General features: G+C 41.3%; 4 protein-coding genes and 1 non-coding gene across 9 annotated transcripts; 2 read left to right on the top strand and 3 right to left on the bottom strand.

Moving 5' to 3' along the window:
- The first annotated feature begins 4,047 nt into the window (after positions 1-4,047).
- On the top strand, positions 4,048-5,455 carry LOC127782498 (high mobility group B protein 7-like). The gene is made up of 5 exons (XM_052309702.1): positions 4,048-4,208; positions 4,300-4,382; positions 4,470-4,596; positions 4,686-4,857; positions 4,948-5,455. Exons 1-5 carry the CDS (start codon positions 4,111-4,113, stop codon positions 5,080-5,082), a joined length of 615 nt encoding a protein of 204 aa, XP_052165662.1. The 5' UTR covers positions 4,048-4,110; the 3' UTR covers positions 5,083-5,455.
- A 3,738-nt stretch (positions 5,456-9,193) lies between these two features.
- LOC127783361 (B3 domain-containing protein IDEF1) lies at positions 9,194-13,205 on the top strand. The gene is made up of 9 exons (XM_052310620.1): positions 9,194-9,602; positions 9,969-10,325; positions 10,725-10,843; positions 10,941-11,063; positions 11,373-11,465; positions 11,573-11,673; positions 12,017-12,063; positions 12,145-12,221; positions 12,750-13,205. The coding sequence occupies exons 1-9, from the start codon at positions 9,479-9,481 to the stop codon at positions 12,795-12,797; spliced, it is 1,089 nt and encodes a 362-aa protein (XP_052166580.1). The 5' UTR covers positions 9,194-9,478; the 3' UTR covers positions 12,798-13,205.
- Positions 13,206-13,347: 142 nt separating this feature from the next.
- TRNAA-CGC (transfer RNA alanine (anticodon CGC)) lies at positions 13,348-13,420 on the bottom strand. Its single transcript has one exon. It is a non-coding gene; the product is annotated as a tRNA-Ala (tRNA).
- A 16-nt stretch (positions 13,421-13,436) lies between these two features.
- LOC127783362 (uncharacterized) lies at positions 13,437-18,270 on the bottom strand. Of its 3 annotated transcripts, none has more exons than XM_052310623.1 (8): positions 17,770-18,270; positions 17,585-17,684; positions 17,139-17,204; positions 16,684-16,801; positions 15,657-15,733; positions 15,496-15,557; positions 14,461-14,557; positions 13,437-14,003 (listed from the first exon to the last, which is right to left on the bottom strand). In XM_052310623.1, the coding sequence occupies exons 1-8, from the start codon at positions 18,018-18,020 to the stop codon at positions 13,980-13,982; spliced, it is 795 nt and encodes a 264-aa protein (XP_052166583.1). In that variant the 5' UTR covers positions 18,021-18,270; the 3' UTR covers positions 13,437-13,979. The 3 variants fall into 3 exon arrangements, with proteins under 3 accessions (XP_052166583.1, XP_052166581.1, XP_052166582.1); XM_052310621.1 differs by having other exon boundaries at positions 13,438-14,003; positions 15,657-15,748; XM_052310622.1 differs by having other exon boundaries at positions 13,441-14,003; positions 15,657-15,745.
- Positions 18,271-18,554: 284 nt separating this feature from the next.
- LOC127783360 (uncharacterized) lies at positions 18,555-22,857 on the bottom strand. 3 transcript variants are annotated; one of them, XM_052310618.1, is made up of 9 exons: positions 22,640-22,857; positions 22,285-22,567; positions 21,698-21,823; positions 21,432-21,474; positions 21,221-21,303; positions 20,763-20,840; positions 20,607-20,660; positions 20,353-20,487; positions 18,555-20,269 (listed from the first exon to the last, which is right to left on the bottom strand). In XM_052310618.1, exons 2-9 carry the CDS (start codon positions 22,555-22,557, stop codon positions 18,800-18,802), a joined length of 2,262 nt encoding a protein of 753 aa, XP_052166578.1. In that variant the 5' UTR covers positions 22,558-22,567; positions 22,640-22,857; the 3' UTR covers positions 18,555-18,799. The 3 variants fall into 3 exon arrangements, with proteins under 3 accessions (XP_052166578.1, XP_052166577.1, XP_052166576.1); XM_052310617.1 differs by having other exon boundaries at positions 21,432-21,477; positions 22,285-22,562; XM_052310616.1 differs by having other exon boundaries at positions 21,432-21,477; positions 22,640-22,856.
- Positions 22,858-22,894: the final 37 nt, after the last annotated feature.

The following is a 22,894-nucleotide window of genomic DNA, read 5'->3' as shown; positions in this document are numbered from 1 at the left end:
GGCTTTGCCATTATACTCCTCTACGGCTCGCTCGTTGCCTCCCTTCTTTATTATCATTGAGATTTTAAAATCAAACATGATTATCATTCGTTTTTTTACTTTTTAAAAGTTACAAACCTTTAAAATTTGGACTTGTAGTTTTATTTTTAATAATTTTTAAAAGTCCCATCAAACGATGCCACTATGCCCCTCTACAGCCTGTCCGCCGCTTACTCTTTATTGTCATTATGATTCTAAAAATTGAACATAACTATCATTGGAATTCATTTTTTATTTTCTAGAAGTCCCATCAACCATCGGCGCCTCTACAACTATACTCTTATACACCCCGCACGCTGCTTCTTCTTTTTATTGTTATTGAGATTTTAAAAATCGAAATGATTATCAATGGGGTTTTTTTTACTTTTAGAAGTCCCGGCAACCGCCTTACTTGTTTGCTTCACGGCATGCCTGACATCCCTCATTTTAATCGTCATTAGGATTCTATTTGGTGTTTTATTAACAATTTTTATATGTCATATCAACCGCCACCACTCTACTCCTTTATAGCCATGTTACTTAATTTATCTCGTCATATGTTTTAGATGGTCTTTTCGTTCAATAGTCTTTATTTTTATCACAAATTTTAGTTACTTATAAATTGTATTCCTAATTGAAATCTTATTTTTCTTTTCCTAATTTCAGAATTTATTTTTAAAAAATTTTAGTTGATATTGTATTGTGTTGTTTTAATGTTTTTATTTTTTATTTTCAATTTCAATTGTTTCAAAATTGTATTCCTACTTGAAATCTCTTTTAATTTTTATAATTTTGGATATTATTTTATTTTTTTAGTCTAAATTTTAATTAATCTCGTATTGGGTTCTTATATGGGTTCTTCTTTCAATATTGCTTATTTTTAATTCTGAATTTTAGCAAATTTTAAATTGTATTCCTAGTTGAACTCTTATTTTATTTTCTTTTGCTAATTTCGGGTTTATTTTTACTTTTATTTCAAATTTTAATTAATTTCGTATTTGGTTCTTATATGAACTCTTCTTTTAATATTCCTTATTTTTAATTTCGAATTTTAGCTATTTTTAAATTGTATTCCTACTTGGACTCTCCTTTCCTTTTATAATTTTAGATTTTATTTTATTTTTATTTCGAATTTTAATTAATCTCGTAGTGGGTTCTTATATGGAAACTTCTTTCAATATTGCTTATTTTTAATTCCGAATTTCAGCTATTTTTAAATTATATTTCTACTTGAACTCTCCTTTCCTTTTCTAATTTTAGATTTTATTTTATTTTTATTTCAAATTTTGATTAATCTTGTATTTGGTTCTTATATGGAAACTTCTTTCAATATTGCTTATTTTTAATTCCGAATTTCAGCTATTTTTAAATTGTACTTTTACTTGGACTCTTCTTTTCTTTTTTTTCTTTTTCTCCGAGTAATGTGGGAATTTTCAGCCTCCACAGCGAATGTGGTGCCTCCTTTCAAAGCTGTTTTAATAATATAATAGATAATACCCATATAATAATAATAATAATAATAATAATAATAATAATAGTAATAATAATAATAATAATAATAATAATAATAATAATAATAATAATTGTTTCATCAAAACTCCCCAGACTTAAAAAGAGGGAATAAAATAGATTGAAATTTCCTGACAAAATTCTCCAAATTCGAAAAACCCTAATTTCGGGTAAGAACCCTAAGAGTCAAAATCGAAATCAATTAAGCTAAGGGTTCAGGTTACTTACCGGGTTTGAAGCCTGTAAGCTCACCAGAGCTTTCTGGGAAGCGGCACCACCGCACCTTCTCCTCCTCGCAGTCACGTCGAGTTTCCCGTGCGTGCGCTGTCCTGGAGCACCCTTCCACCGTCCCTTGCCGGAGACGAGAAGCGTTGGCATTGGCGTTGCCCTACCGACGAGATCTGGGCCGCTCGGCGCTCATCACCGTTTGCGCGCCCGCCTTGCCGGACCGCCGATGCCGTGGCATGGCTTGGTGCCCCCCAGCCGGTGAAGCAGGAGCCGCTCGGCGGTCGTCACTACCCACACGCACCAGCTCGCTGGACCACCATCGCTGCCTTCGCCATCGTTCCGCTCGCTCGTCGCCGAAGAGAAAGCTCGTCGCCGGAGAGAAAGGGGATCGGGAGAGAAGGATTTAGGAGCTAGGGTTTTGCTCCTCTCTCCCGGTCGGCGCTTCATCCGGCGCAGGGACGATCGGAGCCGTCCATCAGATCGGACGGTTCAGATTTGCCCCGTGTAGGGCCGCTGCCGCCGCTGATTATGCAGCCCAATGGGCCACGGAAGTGCATCGGGCCATTGCCGCGTATGTGGGCCGCGCTCGGTTGCTCGGCTTGCGAGCCGTCGAACTGACTTGGCTCGCGCAAAGACGGGCCGGCCCAAGTTTGGGCCGGCTTCGGAAGCCCTAGGCCGAAAGCAAATTTAACTAAATCCTGTCAATTTTAATGCTTATAATGTTAAGAAATTTGTTTATAAGCCTTCTTAGCCAAATAAAGTTGATGAAAAATTATTTTAGCCTCTAAATGAAATTATTTCAAAACCAGACATCGGCTTTAATGGCTTCATCTCAAGTCAGAGAATTAATTTTCGTAATTGAAAGGTGATTATTTATATGCTAAAAGAATAAGATCTTGAATTAGAACTCCAACATTGTGGTATTAGAGCTTAACTTTAGCCTACTCAATTCCTTATTCACATCATCCTTGTGATTAGAAGCCATCGGTGTCATCTTGGTTCGACATGAACAATTTCGAGTCAAATAAGCCTAATCTAATCTGTTTAGCTTCTTATCTTTATTGCTTAGTGAAGATTAGCTCATATTCATGTTCAATTAAAGTTAATAAGATTGAATTAGGGTTCATGATGCACTGCATTGAATATAAGACAGTTTAGCTGAGTATTAAGTTGTGGATGAGAAGTACTCAGGAAACTAACCCAAATGGCTTTGCTACTATACATTCCAGTGAAAAAAGATGAGCCGTGTACATATGTGTGAAGATACCTTTTGTGGTTTGGTGAAAAGGGTGGCATTTGTGGTGAATTGCTGTAGTGGTAGTAGTACTACTCCCTTTGTTCTATTTTAACTGCAACCATAAGTTTCCGCGCTCAACTTTGATCGTCTATTTTATTTATTTATTTTTATAATTATGAGTTGATAAAACATGAATAATACTTTATACGTAACTTATGTTTTTAAATTTTTTTAAATAAAACAGACAGTTAAAGTTGTGCACGGAAAATTATGGCTGCAATGAAAATGAGACGGAGGGAATAGTTCCTTGAGTTTGGATCGTTGGATGAAGAAATGAAATTGACAGCAGCTGGTGTTGAATTGGGATTTGTATCATGTGCAGTTAGTACTATCACTGCAACTTATGCAGTCCACTGCCACATGTTAGATCCGAATCTAACGGTTCACATGCATCCGGATACTGTAGAACACTGTAGCAAGAAATATTCAATATTTTTGCGTCATACTGTAGCGGAAAATCTGGTCCATTCATCACCAAAATGAACGGCTGTAATCGCATGCAGTAGTTTAACTTGCGGTCGCTATTCCTACTGCAGGTGATCCCAATCCGTTGAATTGATGTTTTGTGGCTGTGTGGTGTCGAGAAATGAAATTGGTATAGCTTAAGATGTGCACTTGAGAATATAATATTAGCAAGCCTTGAAAGGGAACCAAACTAAACTGAAAAGGAGGGATGGAGGGAAAGCCGACCTGAAAATGAAAATGCTTTCAGTTTGGCTCCAAACCAAAACGAAGCGGGGATTTGGAAATTTGGATGGATTTGGGAATTTGGGTGGGCGCGGAGCTCCTGATTCCCAGCGAGCACTGTGGACCGTCGGATCCAGCGAGATGGAAGGCTCAACGGACGAGATGAGCGGCTGGAGTGGCGCCAAGTAATGAATGTTGTTTCGCGGCATCCAAGAGAAGAGATTGCGCGCGAGCGGGGAGCGGGCAAATAAAATTGGATTTGGGTCCCCCAATTCGATTCGATTATATAAGCGCGTGGCGGTCGCCGACTCGCCGCCAAACCTCCATCTCCTCCAAATCCATAGCCCTCCTCTCCTTTCATCTCCTCTGTAATGGCGGGGAAATCCGGCGCACGCACGAGGAAGCGCGTGGAGGCGACGGATTCCGCCGTCCTGAAGCGCGCGCGCGACGGCAGCGCCTTCACCCGCTGGTCAGTCCGTTTCCTTTTTCTTTGATTTCCCCCTTTCATTTGCATTTCCAATACAATCCAAACATGGGAGTGAGTTGGGTTTGGTTTGCAGCGAGGCTTGCGGCAAGAGCGTCTCCGTGGTCCTCATCGACATGCACAACTGCAGCCTCGACGACAAGATCCGCATCAGCCTAGGTTGCTGCTCATTTCTCTCTCTCTCTTTGTCTGCCTACGAATCTGCGATTCTCATCGTCATCTTCTTCCTATGATCTGTGCTTACAGAGGCTCAGGTGGTGGAGCAGGCCGTGGAGGTGGCGGCGAGCAAGAAGAAGAGCGGCAAGAACAACAACAACAATGGCGAGGGGGCCAAAAAGGGCAAGCGCCCACCCACCGCCTTTTTCCTCTTCATGTAAGTAACAAACATTCCTTCCCTTCCCTTGGCTTCCATTCCCATGGAAGAAGAAGAAGAAGAAGATGTATGATATGCTTAATATGCAGGAGTGACTTCAGGAAGGAGTACAAGGCGGAGCACCCTGACAACAAGAGCGTCTCCGCTGTCGCCAAGGAAGGAGGGGAGAGGTGGAAATCCATGTCTGACGAGGACAAGAAGCCTTACTTGGACAAGGCTGCAGAGCTCAAGGCCGAGTACCACAATGGCGAGCGCAGCGACGTATGCTCTTTTTTCCTTTCTCTTTGCCTTCCCTCCGGTCCTCCCTCCGTTTTTTACTGGACAAACAATTGATCAATATTGTGATGGCAGGAGAACAATGTTGGTGGCAACGCAGGCGAGCAGGAGGTAGATCAGCCACCCAAGAAAGGCACTGATGAAGACGACCAAGAAGATGAAGATGGTGCAGAGGAGGAAGAGAAGAACGAGCTAGACGACGACATCTAGGCCACCGGTCCAATGGATGGATGGATGGATAATTCCTTCTCTTTTTGTAAATGGCGGATCCATCACATTGCTAGTATGCTAGTGGGAGCAGCAGTATCGATTGATTCTGGTGGTGGTGATCTTCTAGTACTAGAACTACTAGTGCTTGCAGTGTGACCTGCACATCAAGTGAATGAATGAATGAATGATTAGACGACTTAATTATCCCTCTTTTTTTTGGATTCGATTGGAGTGCAACTTCTTCCCCATTCCATTCTCAAGGGCTTCCTTCCTTTGCTGCTCTCTGTCTCTATATGTTGCTTCCTTGGTGAATTGACTCATGACTTGTATCTGATTTCATCAACTTAATTGAAACAACAAATGCTGATATACTATGGTTATGTTGTTTGTGGATATTCAGAACTGCTCTCATGTCGCTTCTTCACACTTCAGTTTGTCAAATTAAATCATACTCTCCCTTTTTTAACTTTAGCCGCAATCAGTTAGGGGTTACAACTTTGGCTACCAAAAACTGTTTTTTTTTTGTACATAAAGAATAGCCTGCAAAATCAATACCTGTAGAGGGATAGTAACTGAAAGGAAATTTGCTTCGATGTCATGCAGTTGAGCGGTTAAAATGAAAATTTTATCTAAATTATCTACTCTCTTTGTTACCAAACACTTGTCACAAATTGATTGGCACTTTTTAAATTTTGGCCACTAATATTTATAAAATGGTTAGACTAGGATGAGTGAAAACTTAACGCTTATGTTTAGGATACAACACGTTTTGATAATATGGTATCTTTTTGTTTTTTTGTTTTTGTTATTTTTTTTGCAAAAAAGATGAGTGATCAAAATTTATACATGAATAGTGTTCTGTGACAGTCATCATGTTTGTTTTTCATGTTAGAGTTTAGAGAGGAATTACTATGTTGTCGGAGAATAAGGAAAGTTGTGCGATATGTTATATCGCAATTTTGTATTTATTTTTTCTTATTAGTTTTTTTCTTGTGAATAACTTATACTCCCTCTGTTCCGTTTTAATCATCATATTTAAAAAAAAGAAAATTTCCATTTGATCGTCGTGTTAGGTAGGGTTGTGTTGACGAAAAATCCGCGCTTAGTCAATGGTGCCGGAATTGTGTTGGCGCGAACTAAGTCGACGAATATAACGGTCTGGGAGATCTGTTTAGCTCCAGTGTAGGTCTAAAGTTTGATGAGATGCAGGCGTGCCAGTCTGTTTGATCCTGAAACTGACAAGATAGATAACTAAAGAGCCGATCGGCTGACAAGCCGATGGAGTAATTCCAGCCGATAGGATTTTCAGCTATCGGCTATATGGTTGATGTAGAATCTGACACTTAATGTAAATAAAGACAATCGACTAATGATAATGTAACAAAACAATAATATAATCCAATAGAAACCAATTGGCTAATAATATGATAGAATAAGCACTGATTCAAAAGTTAAAACATACATCGGCTAGAAGTCCGATGCCATTAAATCCAAACGATTAGATAAACAGTGAAACCTTTGTTGTGATTAGCTAAATCCAACTTGTATATAATCCTTATAAGCCGATGCAATGTCTTGATAACTCATCGGCTAAAACCCCGATGAAACCCTCATTGGCAATCAAAAAGCAGGCTAGAGGTTATGATTCTAAGCACGAATAGGGCTGATGCAGTGCAAAGTATGAAAAGAAACATAATATCTAGACAATCAAACCCTTGACTGATTTTTAGAGTGGTAGATATCTTACTTAATCTAATCTGGTAAAGTAATTTAGCCGGTACCCGGCATAAACCGTAAAACGAATCTTAGCCGATACAAGTAAATTGAATTACCAAACTAGATTAACTAAGATATATGATAGATAAGTGCTTACATTGACAAGATCAGAGTGTCGAAGTCTTAGCCCCGCCGATGCAAACAACCATGACAATTATAAACTCGTCGAAAAAGTAGAAAAGTAAAAGGGTGGCGATGTGCCAAATTTGTATTGATCGTGGATATAGTTTACAATGACCCCGTGCGTACATATTTATACTTATGGGTAGATACTAGTCCTTGTTGGACAAGAAAGAAACTTTCCTAAAGATAAAAGGAAAACATAATGTCCTTATGGGACACTAAAGACGCTTCTCTAAATATAAAAGGAAACAAACAGACTCTTCCCAATTAATAGATAAACTGCCATGCCACATCCTCCTTGAACTCGGTCTCTTCTAGATAAGCTTTCATATGACGGTTGGAACGATGGTTGTGGAGGTCAGTGCACCCACAACCGTCATTGGGAGGCTACGAGGGACGTCCACGTGAAAGGCCATGATGAGGGGAGCCAGTGGAGGTTCAGTTAAACCCCCTGTTCGGCCGACCCCTGGGTCCCACCTCCTAGCCACTCCTTTAACCAGGAGACTGACTGGTGGGTCCTTATAGTGGTAAGGATGGTTTGGCCCCACTTTAGGTCAGTTTCAACTGTCAGGTGGGCCCTCCAATCCTTATACTCGCGCATGATTGCCAAGAGGTTCATTTTCGTCGTATGGTGGGTGTATTTTCTCCTTAAATGACCTGTATACAAATGTTTACCAAAACTAGTGGAAATGATTAGTAGTAAACCCCCACCACTAAGTTTTGACAGTATATTTCATTTCTTTTATGCAAAAGTTGATGGTTACAGTTTGCACTTAACGACCGTCAACAGCGGCCTGCAAGGATATGAAAGGCTGATAGTGCTGATTGATTTTGATTAATTGATGTGCTAGATTATCTTGGTATTGCTGCACAAATCAAATATGATGATAGAAAATGAATGGAGGAAGTACATTAGGTTTCACATTATTGTTTTCGAGAAGAAAACCGCTCCTTACTGAAGATCGAGCAAAAACCAATGACTTTTAGTCAACTCTATACAAAACCACTTTTTTTTTTTTTTTTTGCAAACTGACCCTAGCGGTTTCATAAAATCGAGTAGTTTTCACCATTTTCAGTAGGAAAGGAGAACCCTGCTTATGCCCCTTTTAAGTGAAATATCTTGTATGCCTTGGAGATGCTGCAGTCCTTGGTCTCTCGATATGATGTTCTACTTCTATACTATGTAATTCAACTTGGTAGAGTGGCTACAATTGCCTAGCTAAGCTTGAGTCAAGATTTTACCCTCAAAAGCTCACCTTAAATTCTCCCCCACCCCAAAGCCAAAAGATTTAAATAAATAATTGTGAATTTTTAGGATAAAAACTTGCCTAATAATAGAATATTACTAATACTTTAAGAGAACTACTATACGAGACCCATGTTTGATTAAAATTTTACCTATAAAATTTTTGTGTCTGGCCTCAAGGTTAGACTTAGTATTGGCCTTTTTAAGATTAGCCTCTTTCTATGTCCAACGCAATATTATATTTGGTCCATCTATTTTGTTGACTAGCTAATGAAGGTTGTATAGATTGAATATCACATATTAGAGCGTGTGGTGAAGATTGTATTTTTAGTTCTTTCCATATTTGATACGATATCCAACTATCTTCTCTTAGAAGAACGACCCATGATATTAAATAAATTATTCTATCTTGGATATGTTAGATATACATATCCTAATTGAACCTTTATTGCCTGAGTTAGTAGTCAACTACTGTGTTTCTTTTTTTTCATGTGTAGATACCGTAGAACATCCTAACTTTCAAATAGTCAAAGATAGAGACGATTAGTGTCAATATCAGGATGTGAATTCTATGATTAGTGGGTCCACTTATAGGTAATGACATGTATGTTTTAAAGTAGTTCAATTAGAAATAAATCAAAAGAACTGGTAAAATAAATTAAGATGATGAATGGGTGACAATCTTTTTTTTCTTCTTCTAAATGTTACAGTACCTCCTAAGGAAAATATACAATAGATGTTATCCTACATATAAGAATAGCAGTGTATAGTTGGTAGTGAGGGGGGAGTGGTCCAAAGAAAGTGTGGTTAGGAGGAAAACAAGAGAGAGATGATGAGTGTAATTAGTGAGGAGAAGTAGTAGTAAGTAACAAACTGTGTGTTGGTCCTGATAGATGGAGGGTCAGTCGCTCACAGTTAGAGAGAGAGGACAGGAATAGATGGATGGATGGATGGATAGGTACTCCAGATAGATGAGATGAGATAGAGAAGAGAGAGAGAGAGGCAGGCTGGTAGAACGGGTCACCTCACCACCTTCGCCTCCGCCTCCTCCTTCGCCTCCGTCTCCACCTCTCCTCTTCCTCTTCCTCTTCTTCCTCCTCCTGGGGCCTAGCCGCCTAGGGGGGGTTGTGGCCTGCGACTGCGACTTCTTCTTCCTCTGCCTTCTGCTCTCTGCCTCTGAGTATATGGAATATGGTGTGTGCGTGAAGAGAAATTAAGTGAGGGAGGGGAAAGCGAGCGAACAGGGCAACAATGGGGCAAATGGACGGCGGCGACGGCGGTGGCGGCGGCCACCCCTACCACTACCAGGCTCTCCTGGCCGCCGTCCACCAGCAGACCGTCCCCTTTCCCAATCCCTTCCCCGCCCCCTCCTCCGGTACTCTCTCTCTCTCTCTCTCTCTACACCTTCTTCTTTCTTACCTCAAGGAATGTTAGGGCAGCAGGTAGGCAGGCAGACCACCAAAATTCAGATCTTTTTCTTTATCTATTACTACTATACTATACTATTATTAAAAAGGAACAAGAGAATCTTGAGGTCCTTGTTTACCATTTATTAATCTAGAGATCCCCTCCCCTCCGCTTCTGCTTGATTGATTTCATTTTGGGTCTACTCCTACTATGTATGTATTGTATTTAGGGTGATCAATCATTCCTCACTCTGTCTATTCAATTCATTCACTTCACTTAATTGGCCCATCTATGTATGTATGTAAATGTAATTGACCATGTGCTTGGATTGCAGGAGCCGAGCCCCCCCACCCGCACAACCACAACCACAACCACAATCACAACCACAATACTCACAATTCTCACAATCACAACCACAATCACAATGCTGCTCCTCACCCTTGTCACACTCCCACTCCCACTCCCACTCCCAGAGGTTTCGCCGACTGGAGCGCCTCCACCAGCGCCTTCACCTCCCTTGCCGCGCACTCTTCTACTGCCCCCAGCAATGCCGTTCACTACAGCTTCTCCCCCTGCTATGCCTTCTGGACACATTACATGCTCAACAAGAACGCCTACCCCACCTCCTTCCCTGCGCCACACGACGACCACCTGCGCCTTGCCAACAACAATCATCCTAGAGACGCACCAGGTACGTTAAAAGCTATCTCCTTTCCAACTAAACCAGCATGTACTGCATTGCCTTTTTTTTCCTTTTCCTTTTAAAGCAATAACCAAAATTAATCTTCCGTTGCATTGTTCAGAGCTACAGATGTTGCTTGTAACAACTAGGAATTTTTACCGACCTAGCTCATTTTAATTATTCATGTGCCTCTGATGTTGAACAAGTAGGTCCATGAGGCATTTACATTATTCCTCTCCATGCTTCCATCAATATGGGTAGTACATCTAAGCTACTGTATTCCACTTTGGCATTAGCTAATAGCCAGGTTTTCTCAGTCATGTACATATGGGGCAGCTATTTGCGTCCCGCCAAATTCTTTCACCCAGCCATCCTCACTTTTTTCCACATATCCTGTTTTAATTACAGGTCCTGCATCCAGCTACGGGGTCGAGTCTTTTACTACACCGTCCATGGCACCGAATATTTGCACCCACATGCCTCCCATAGAAGGACCCATATCTGCCAAGGAAGATAAGAAACCAGAGGTATATACATCAGAACATTCAAGATTTGGAAAAACCCTTCCAGTTTTCATCATCCTCCATAACACATAATCTAACTACCGTAATGGATGCTAACCAGATTTTGCCTAGAGTGGTTAAGAGCAGTGATGAATTGGAAACCAGAAACAGCAATGTTGAATTTCACTCTGAGACAGTTGGTACTCTCCCTGAGTCGAAGCAAGGCCATGACAGTCGTGCTACTGTGAGTAACACACTACACTTAACATGCTGTCTGTATCTGATTTACTACACAAATTTCTATCTTGCATTTAATCTACATTAGGCAAGTACATAGCATAAGTAATGGAGCAAGTATCTATCAATTACTCAATGCCGATATAGTCATTTGAGCAGAAGGGCAAATGAAGCAGCAATTCCTTACTAGTTTAGTAATTCAAGTAGCTTGTAAAGATGATTAGCCAAAACACTGATGCAGTACACAGGCACATACTTCTGTCATAATTAGCAACTTCATTTCCTTTGTGTTCATGGGAGTGTGCTTTTATGCCAGAAACTACTCAACTCGGGAGAATACCAAGTCATTCTGCGCAAGGAGCTGACAAAGAGTGATGTTGGAAATGTTGGAAGAATTGTGCTACCCAAGGTGTGTTCCGTATTTCTGTCTCTTGGAAGTTCTCTAGTATCATTCTGTGAGAACTTTCATGTGGTCTAAACTATGCTTCATAATGTAACTGTCTGAATTTATTTCAGAAGGATGCAGAGGCTAGTCTTCCACCTTTGTTGCAAAGGGATCCTTTGATACTGCACATGGACGACATGGTGCTCCCAGTGACATGGAAGTTTAAGTACAGGTGCCTTTCCTGCCATCTTATGACATCTCTCACATGCGATTTCTGAAAGACAACAAAGAAAAAATGGTTCTGAATTGCAATGACTTAACAAGATGCCTAGATTAAGAAAAAGTGGGAGGTTGAAGGCACTGTATGCATTAAGTTCCACAGCATGTTTAGGAATCTGAAATTTGTAAAGCAGTTCATAGGTTCATACATCTTGTGGCAGCTGCCTGATTGCTAATTCTGGTTCGGTTACATGATCAGTTTTCACAGCATGGAGAAACCAATACATTGCTGCCTAACCTAGATATACTCTAGCACTTGCTACTACTAATTCACAGAGTCAACGATGCTATTTCAGGTACTGGCCAAATAACAAAAGCAGAATGTACATTCTGGATTCTGCAGGTATGATTCAACATGGAAAGTATTGAGTATTTCCTGCGGATGTGGACATGGTAGATTGATATTTCGTATTCATATTGGCAGGTGAATTTCTGAAGACACATGGTCTTCAGGCTGGGGATGTCATCATTATCTACAAAAACTTGGCTCCTGGCAAATTTGTATGCAACCCTTTTCTTTCCTGTTTCTTCCTTTTTGTATATTGCATATCTGACGTCAGCATTTATGGCTTGCAAATCTCAATCATCGCTTGACATAACTGATAAAAATGCTCAGTACAAAAAGTTGAGAAACCTTACTAAATACTACATCCGTTTTTTAATATATGACGCAATTGACTTTTTGACAAACGTTTGATCATTTGTCTTATTCAAATTTTTTGTGCATATATATATATATATAAGTGATGCTTAAAGAACATTTCACAATAAATTAACTCACAATAAAATATATGATGATTACATATTTTTTTGGAATAAAATGAATAGTCAAATGTATCTCAAAAAGTCAACGGTGTCATATATTAAAAAATAGAGGGAGTAAACCAAAATGACAAACATATAGATCACCACTCATGAATATTCTGTGGGATGCACTCAAAGTTGCCATCTCCGTTCATTTTCCCTGAAAAGTATGTTAATAACGATTCTTCGCATATCTTATTGGACCCTTGTGTTTTTTTTACAAAGATTATCCGAGGAGAGAAGGCCATTCATCAGCAGACAACAAATCCCTAGATGCATTTGGGGTTAATTGCAACAGTGTTAGTTGATGCATTTGAAGGGAAGGACGTGGACTTACCATAAGTTGGCAATCCAGGAGAAGTTGAAAGTGTCATCGATTTATTATATCACTGGTGGCCACCATCACATGGACAAAGATTAAAGCGCATGCAGCTTGGACCTGTTTAACTCTGAATGAATGAGGACGAAAAAAAGACAAAAGATTGGTAGAGTATTGGAAGTGTTGGCAATTGGCTTCTACAGCTTATCTTGGGTTGAGAAAAGCACTTGTCAGTTTATTTAATTCAGTTATGTTGGGGAGCTTGACTTGTAGTTTTCAGAACAATATATTTGCAGCTTCTGTAAATATTTTTGGATCTATAAGATAAAAGAGAGTGGTGTGTGATTTTGCTTTTGATGTCATCCATCTATTTCTCATACTAATACCATGAATGTCTGTTCATTGTCAGCAGTACCCTGTATCCACAACATTCACCGTCCTGGTTGTCTGTGGTGCCTTTCTGCCAGTAGAAACATCAGCCAACAAAAAAAAGAAGTCGAGAACTGGAGGTGCGGGAAATCGAACCCCGTGCCTCTCGCATGCGAAGCGAGCGCTCTACCATATGAGCTACACCCCCGATAGTTCAAGTAAACACAACTATGTCGTATATACCCATGATGACAGCATTATAGGCATAATATATAATATGATCAGTTAGTTGTATGTTTTTCCCTTGGATGAAGAATCAGTTGTACCGAGAGAACAGACGTTCTTTTACATTAACAGCGGCCTTAGAATACCAACCACCACCACACCTGACCCAATATTTACAGACATACCCTTTCTATTGAATAAAGTGCAGCGGCAGCATGTACTCCACTTTCTTGCAGCAACCAAGAAAGTACCCGCATACCCGCCTGACTGATGGCATGTTCTTCCCCAATAATCAAGGATAGACACACGGCAGCTAAAACAATTCAAAGGAAAAAGAAAAAGAAAATCCTCAAAAAACATTACTTATCCCGTGGCACCTTGGTTAGTCTAAGCTCTAGCATCCTTTGGTTGTCTTCATGCCATTAGTACAAATCAGGCAAAGGCTCCTCTCTGTCAACTTCCCCGATAGGATGCTATGCAATACATCTCTCCCCCTTTCCAAACAGGATCTTTTACATCAGTCCCGCGTCCATATGGGAGTTTCATGGTATACCATAGGCACCAACCTACAGGATAAAACAACAATAACAGATTAATCATAACAGTTCCAAACGCAAAAACAACTCAAACTCAAAGCTGAACCAAATAATGAAACATTACTGGTGATAAGCAGAGTCCTTATAGAAAAACAAAACCCAAAACAAGAAGCAACACAGTTAAAAAGAAAGGATCTAACTAAAAGAAAAAAAACGGCTGAAGCTTCATTTACCCTTTTTTTTTCTACGTCCCTTTTTGGTATAGCATGTTTCATATTATTAACATATGTATTAGTAAGAAATGGCTTCAGTTCTCCAAACTATGATAGAAATATTAATTTTGTACTTGCTAGTAGTTGTTACCGTATAATAGCCGGATAAGACCAGGCACAATTTTAACATACAACAATGGATACTACTTAGGACAACAAATCAACAGCTATGCATTTAGTGGGGGTGTCCTACAGACATGTGATTATAGCCTTACCATTCTGTCCATTTGGAGAAGTGTATTCAGGCTGCCTTCATTTACAGGTACTGGCAAGGGAGGCATCTGACCCATGATACCAGGCGTCTCACTCATTCTACAACATTTTTTTTATAAACAAATTAGCTAACTTAGACAGGGAGCGATGAAATATGACGGTAAAATGTTCCGGCTTGATCATGCTTACTTCTGCATCTCACTGCATTAATATACGAAAACACTATGCGTTCGATGTTAGATACGATTTTAAATTTTTAATACGATCAAACACCACGCTGTCCACGTGGAGCGGTGGAACCAAATTTTCTATTGGACCAGAACTTGCAGCCATTAATAACGCTAGGAGAGGAACATTTGATTGTACAACCATAGTAAACAGAAGATTGTAAGTATAGCGGTGCTCGTTAATATATGTGGGGCATAGTGGCAGACTCCTGCAAGCACAAAAAAGGAGTCTCCTTGACTTAAGATTAACGTGCACAAGTGGTGAATGCAAGACTCTCTAGGGAAGCACCATATTCTCCACCCATCAGGGTTCAAATCATGGTGTCCACATGCTGCATGCACCCTTAATTGGTGCACAGGCTGGAAGTTAACTTTCTTCGTCCAAGAAATGCAAGACTCTCCAATCCAGGGTTCACAAAATCGTTCACTGATCGAAAAATCCAAGTGGTTTTTGTTGGTTTTTTCAAAAACCGTTTGGAAACTGTAAAATTAGGATAAATTGTCAACATCTTGAACTCAGTTTGATTTTTTCTTTCGAATGACCAGTTTACCAAATGGTTTGTTAGCTTGAGCTGGCTCAAAAACCTTGAAATTTCATGAAAACTAAGCGGTTTTGTGAACCCTGCTCCAATCACATTCATATTGATAAAGTACAGGCAATGGCAAGGTGCCAGGAACACACTGAAATTAAAACAGATGACAGGAAAGTGACACAACCAACTTATGCATGTTGCGTGTTGTGTGTACCTAAAGTAGCATGCACGAAGTAAATCAAACATGAGCAAAATGCAGCATATCACAATATCATACCTTTTAAGAACTGTTCTGATATTATTATTCGTCCGCAGAAAGAGATCCATATTCTCCACCATCTGTAAGTAATTTGAAATTTCAAGCATGATTACAACAACTTAAGCTTTCACCTATCGATGGATAGAGAAATAAGGGATAGCACATATCAGTAAGAAAACCTTGAAAGTTTCGATATTTTCGGCAATCTGGCTTAGTAACTGGTTATTTTCCTCCAAAAGATGCTGAGTTGCACTATCTAAAACAGGGACTGCTTCAGAATGGGAACAAACGAACATCATCAGGGCCAAATATAACCAGCAGGAAATAGCTACAGGATATCTCATAAGAAAAAAAAATAAGCTATCTTCTCTAAGCAGAGTTATTGCTACTACTCCATGGTACAAAAGAACAGAACCGTGTCAACAGAACAGATACAAGCATCAGGATTGGCATGTAACGACTAGGGTAATAATAAAGAGCACCAACTTCACAACCATGATCAAATCACGAATTCACGATTCTGTGTTTTCAAATAAGGTTGATATAATTTCTCAGTGTAAACTCTCAGATAATTAGTGAAGCCCATAGATCTAGGCACACAAACTTAGGAGAAGCCGATAGATCCTAGCCACTGGGTGCTAGTACTATCAGGTGCAACACTAAGCTACCAGAGAAAAAACTCGATCAGCGGGGGAATGACCGCCCCCATGGCTTTCCATTAAGAAGAAGCCTCAACCAAACCGGTCGAGAAAAGCCACGAGCCCTAGCCCACCACATGCGGGCTCGCTCCCTATGGATCAGTCCTTAACCTGTGCTTTGAGGCACCTACCCCCTACACGAGGGCCCACCCTCCATAAGTCGATTCTTAACACGTTTTTACGAGGGGCCAGCGAGTGACTTTTTTTAACTAGGCCTGTAATTCGCTTATGTGGGGAGTTGAACCCAAGACCTGGAGGTGCTACTTGAGCACTGTAATCGCTAGGCTACAGGATTAAACCAAATCACTAGAATTGAACTACCCAAAGTGAACAAGAAGAAATAACCTATCTACACCATTTATCCTATCGACAATATCAATGAATTGCTCTTCAAACAACTTTGGCCAACAGCTTAAGTTCAAATATGCCATATAAAGCACTAGCACAAAAACAAGTGATCACATTTGAAGGAACAAACGTAATATGTTTAACTGTGGGACTGACTGACCTTCCTTATGAAGCAGGCTGTTTTGACCCTGATAATGCATTGATATTGAGAATGGTACCATATTGTTTGGATTTTGGATTTGAATATTAGCTGCCAAGGTAGACGAAACCATGTTGTCCTGCAGTTATGTCCAAGCAACTTCATAATGCAGAAGAGAGGGGACAGGAGGGGGTGAGCAGAAGTACAGAAATGAACTAAAGGATCTTGACATCCTAAAATAGTGCCCGGGTAGCCGCCATGATTAGGCATTAGATGGTGCATTAGGCAGCTGGGCTACATTGGGTGGTGTTTCAGTGTTATGTAGTCTACTTTTTTTTATGTAATATGCTTGCTAACTTGTTGGATTAGACTAGTTGGTCTGACCTAGGCGCCACGCGAGTAGCGCCTAGTGCTTTGTTGAACCACGAGTAGCAGATGAGATGTCTAAGTAGAACAATCGTTGAATGAAAGAATACCTTCAAGCCCCTTATCATTTTCCCCGTGTAGACTTGGTCAAGTTTTCCACGCCTACTTTCGTTGTCCTGGAATGGCAGTTGAACAAAATAGGCAATGGCAATTACACCTGGTAAGTTAGGAAGAGTCTATAAACAGTGTTAAGAAATATAGGCCCTAGGGGCAAACATTGAAAGCTAAAGTGAGATATGATATGTTATTCCAGCTTGCAATCAAGTTGTGTAGGAAGTTTGCATTTGGTAATTGGTTAGTTCCAGGTTGGGATGAAAGTAAGAGAAAAAAAAGAGGCATTGATATATAGTTTGTTGTCATTCAGTTAATAATCATTTATACTTGTTAGTTGAAAGGTAAGTTAGGTGGAAGAGAAGCATATGCAGTGGCATGGTAGGTAAATGGAGCTAGGGAGGGAAAAAGGAAGTAGTAGCATATATACGGACGGAGTACTTACTTTAGTCCATCGGCATCTTAAAGCGACATCCCTGATAGTCCTAGTAGGCAGCATTGCGGCAATCTTGGTGTACTTGATAATATTGGGTTCATGAGCATATCTAGTAAGGAAGGAGAGTAGAGTAGAATTGATTGAGTTAATGGAAAGAAAGAGAGGGTGAATTGCAGGAAAAATCAAGGAGAAACCTGAGGAGGCCGTCGTTCAAGATAGCGAGGTCGTGGTGGGGCCAATCGGCGGGGGAACAGGTGACGAACTTGTAGTTGCGGAAGTCGGAGGAAGAGGAGGATGGGGCAAGAAGCATGGTGGCGGGTGTGGGAGGTGGGGGGATGGAGGAGGATTGGAAGGAGAGCATGGACTCTATCTCAATCTGGTTCTGCTGCTGGTGGAAGGGGACGCCCTGGTACAAGGTCATGGCCGTGCTCGAATCGGCGGCCATCTCCCCCGGCCCACCTGCAAACGAAACCCTAGCTATGCTATCTGGACGTCGTCGCCATTGACGACACACACACACTCTCTCTCTCTGCTCTCTTTCTCTTTGTGTGTGTGTGTGTGAGAGAGAGAGTCTCAAATAATCTCTATCTCGTCTCGTCGTCTGCAAGAAGAAGAAGAAGAAGAAGAAGAAAGCAAGAAGAGCCAACAGCTCTCAACAGCAGCACTCCGAGTCCGAGTCCGACTCCCGTGAATGAATGAATGAATGGAATGTGTAGTCACTCCTCTATTCACATTGTGAAATGTCCATCCTGCCCCCCCTTCCCTTTCTAGCCAAGCGCTTCTCTTCTCTTCTTCTATCCATCAGTCAGTCATAGCAGAAGATGATGAACTACACTACACAGTACACAGTACACACACAGGTTTTGCATTTTATTTCTGGAATCATCAATCATAGCAAGCACAGCAGCAGCCGCTAGCATAGCATAAATAATGCATCAAAGATTTTCCTTAATTTTCTCCAAACAGGACAACATAAGAGGAGGAAACAAGACATTACGATGCTTTAATTTCATCATCGATCAATATACCAAAACATACAAGTGATCAATAACAGACAAACAAACATTCAGTCATTCTTCTCTTCTACTATCCTTTAATGCCAAAATTACTCATCCTATACTCTTCTAGTCTAGTGTAGTCTAATAAAGTCAACTAGTAGCAAATGAACTCTTCTCAAGAAAGAAAGAAAGATCCCAACTCTTCTCAAGAAAGAAAGAGCATATGTCACTTGACACCAACGGACGCCATGAGATCCTCGTACTCAGCCTTGTCATCCTCCGTCTTCCTTTTTCTTCCTCCTCCACCTCCAGGTCCTCCTGACATTACTGCACCACTCGGCACAAATGGATCGTATATTGGCTTCTGTTGTGCTTGTGCCAACACATGAAACGGCCGTTGTGCTTCAACTGCCGCTGGCGGGAGAGGGAAAGCTCCAACAAACCCCCTTGTCCCTGCCGATTGAAGCGCAGATGCAGCTGGATTCCTTGGGAGGAAGCCTCCACCACCAAAGTGTGCATGTGAATGTGGATGTTGATGTGGATGCGGTGGACCAGTGGCATACGCCCGGCCCTGATGACCCATATCAATAGGCCTTTGGAAACCTTCAACTCGCGCCATAGGTGGTCTCTGGTTGCCAGGATGGAATAATGGCACTTGACTGCCTGATGCTCCAAGCTCTGGTGTTGGTGAAGCTGACACAAGAGGCCGAAAGGTAAAATCACCGCTGCTTGGGCGTGGTGGCCTCATAGCGGTCATGTTTCCAGAACCAGGCACACCAAACCCGCCAGCAGGTGGCATGCCAGGAGTTGGCCCAGCCTGAGGGAAAGGTGAAGGCGGGCCTCTCATTTGAGCAGGTGTTGCCATGGGAGGACGCATTTGCATCGGCAGCGGATAAGGTGGCTGTGTTGTTAACCCAGCAGGAGACGACAGCACTGGCATTGAGGAAGGACCCTGAGGTGACAATTGGGGGGCACCAGGAGGTATGGAAGGCATTGTTGCTGAAGGTGCAAAGCTTGCGCCTGATGGATGATGCTGAGTGCCATAGCTCGTGGAGATATTTGATTGACGAGGAAACGATGGAACAGCGGCACCTTCCAGCTGTGGACTTGAAACAAGAGGAGACACGGAAATAGGAGGTCTCACTGGCATAAAAGCTGGTGAAGGCCTCTGAGATTGCACTGGAACAGAAGAAAAATTTAGCCATCCTCCAGATGCATGGGGTGTTTGAAGAGGTCTAACAGACCGCGGCAATGTGGAAGATGGAGTTAGTTGCGGGCTTACAATTCCAGGGGGTCTACCAAAGGGAGGCCCAATTGAGGGGTTTGCTTGGAATTGAAGCGGAGGTTGTTGAGCGTTTGACACCAATGGCTGAGGTCCAGGAATAGGCAATGGGTTTCTTGGCATGATATTCATAAGAGGTGGTGGTCCTGTGTATGAAAGCGTACTCAAAGAACCGCCAGGAGGCTGAAGCGGAAAAGAATTGTTAGGTAATGCACTCGGCGGAGGCTCAGAGGAAGGAATTGGTGGAGCATTGGCTTGGGAAGTAGATAGCCAGTGAGCATCATGTGATTGGTACTGAAGAAAACCTGGCTGAGAACTGTTGTTCTGCACCTGCCGCAGGTCAGCTAAATCTGCACCGCCTGAGCTAACTGCTGATGAAACAGTAGCATTTGCTTCAATAGCCCTTGAATTTATCTGGTGAGATAGAAATTTGAGGTGGTCAACTGAAAGCATACTATAATAATTCGTCAAGAGGAGGACCAAGTTGATGGACTTACAGAGACAGGAGTAAGAAGCAGCTCAATCAGTGCAGTCGCAGCATCTACTTTGTCATGAGTGTCAGCTGAGACATTTATGTACAGGTCTTCATAAGCACCTTGCACTTCACCTATGTCTGCTTGGCGAATCTCACTCTGAGCAGAAATAACAATTTTAGGTTCCCTAAGGTAAACGCACAAGAAACAGATGTGCTGTAGAGCTTGAACAACGGAGCATGGAATAAAGATTCAGAGAATCAAGAAAACCAATTTACCTTCTCTCCGTTGGTTCTCTTAATCCCATATACTCGTATTTTAGCTCCGGTTTCCTGCATACATAAAAGTAAACACAATCAGTTCCCAATAGATATAGGAGTGCTGTTATCGTGTAAGTTTCGATAAAATAAAACTATAAGCTGTCTAGTTCATACTTCCTGTAGTCGCTTCTGGGCATTGCTCTCAGGTCCCATAAGAACTCCAATTATATTATGCCCTGGATATGTTTTTGTCTACAATAGGCAACAGCACAGAATGCACCATACTTTAGTCATCCAAATGTTGTATCTACGAAGATTTGTTTAAAGATATAAATTAATTACTATGTATCATAAATGAGTGGATGGCACGCTACTGTAGCACACATTCTGCTGAAACTGCCACACATTTGTACCAAGCAAGCACTGGTAAAAATCACTGTAACAAATTGAACTAAAAAGAAAGAAACTCCTCTTGGTGCGCAACAATTCATGGAGAAGCTCAAGATTATACAAAAGATCATCTTGAGGTAAAAGTAAATAGATAAGCAGTAAGCATGTCCACGAACAAGGAAACAACTAGTGATGCAAATGCAAACCACTAAATAAGCATTGAGGGGCAATATTTTACATACAGGTAAAGGGATTTTTGTTTCCTTGAGTAAAGGCTTGTAGTCTTCAGGAGCCTTATATCCTGGATTTAAATGGAGTATTTCACCTAAAGATGATATACAATCGAGTTAAATAACACAAAATATTTTTGAGACATGGTACAAATCTCTGTATCACATTCCCCACAAAATATGAAGCAGTAAGATGGCAATACGAAAGGAAAACTTCACTGACCAATAATTTCTCTTCTTTCAAGTTCCAAGAGCTCAACCATTCCCTGCTGGTACACGAAAAAGGAAAGAGAGACTTATCAAATAAGAGCGTATAATTGTTCGAAATATCTTATCATAGCCACAAACCAGCATGCCTTCAATAGAAAAATTGTGATACAATGGAGGACGAGATCCAAAATGCTTCACACTATCAGTAGTAGTTTATAGACGGTAGGGAATGAAAAGAAGAAAAAATTTAAAAGGGGGCCTAAGTAAGTTTAGTAGTACCACATTCTCTTTCTCATTGTTAGCACCATCAGAGTTTGAGCCCCTTGCAGTAGATATCGAGCCTTCATTTTCACTTATCTCCAGGGATCCCGATATCAGCTCCTTGGTAATTTGCTCCAGTCGACTCTGCTTATGCAGTAATATGACTTAATGACATACGGCAATTGAAGCTGCCAGCATGAGAGAATTACGAGGATAATATTACAGGAAACTCAATAGGTTACTTTAGCATTCATTGTGTAGTAACAAGATCCCCGTAAAAGGATGAGAAACGGTTGGTTATTTGAAGGACACATGATCCAAAGTTATAACCCTTACAACAGAAGGCGAGCAGAAATAACTTGCATTAAGCCTGAGGCAATTTGTGAATAATACTAATATCAGAGAGGATTCTAGGGATTGATTAAAAATGCCTAAATGGAGGGATCCAACTAGAGTCAAGTCATGCTAGGTATTAGGGGTAAAGATTGCTGCATTGCAATAATATTAGGGATGCATGGTGGGTTGCATATAGTCAAAGTAGATAGTGGTTTTACAAGCTACTGATAGCAAAGCAAATATAAATAGGAGGAGTAGAAGCAAGCAACCTGGTAGGCCGAAGCTCTGGATTTTCTGACGGCAGGATCCAGGGTGAGATCCGGGCCCCATTTAGTGTTTCTTTGAGTAGAGTTGTTGTTGTTGTCTTCCTTGGACTTGGAGTTGGAGGAAGCAGCAGAAGAAGAAGAAGCAGTAGGTGATTCATTCTTCGCGTTGGAACTGGAACGGGCAACGAGTGAGCCAGGGAGCTTGTTCTTGGGTATGAGAAATCCAGCTTTGGCCCCGAAAATGGAGATCTTGGAGGGTTTCGATTTTGCGGCCATCTAGTCTAATCTAGCAGTAGCAAAAAAGAAAAGTTAGGGTTTCAAAGAAAAAGAAGAAGAGGAGGATGAGGGGAAATCCTACATCTCGGCGACGGTAGGTTGAGGCAGAGAAGAAGGAGAAGCAGGGCGCCTTCCGCCTTGGGCTTGCTCGATTTTGATGTGGAGCGGAGGAGAATCGAATCCCTTCCCTTCCCTAGCCCTAGTGTGGTAGGGGAGGAGTACTAACGTGAAGAGGAGTACCCGGACGGAGGAGGAAGACGACGACGGAGGTAGCATCAGAAGCTGCACTGGGCTGGGCTGGGCCGGGCCTGGCCTATACGAATTTCCTACTGGCGTA

This window comes from Oryza glaberrima, chromosome 8, assembly GCF_000147395.1.
Source record: "Oryza glaberrima chromosome 8, OglaRS2, whole genome shotgun sequence".
Lineage (NCBI taxonomy): Eukaryota > Viridiplantae > Streptophyta > Magnoliopsida > Poales > Poaceae > Oryza > Oryza glaberrima.
This window is presented reverse-complemented; position numbering and strand designations above follow the sequence as displayed.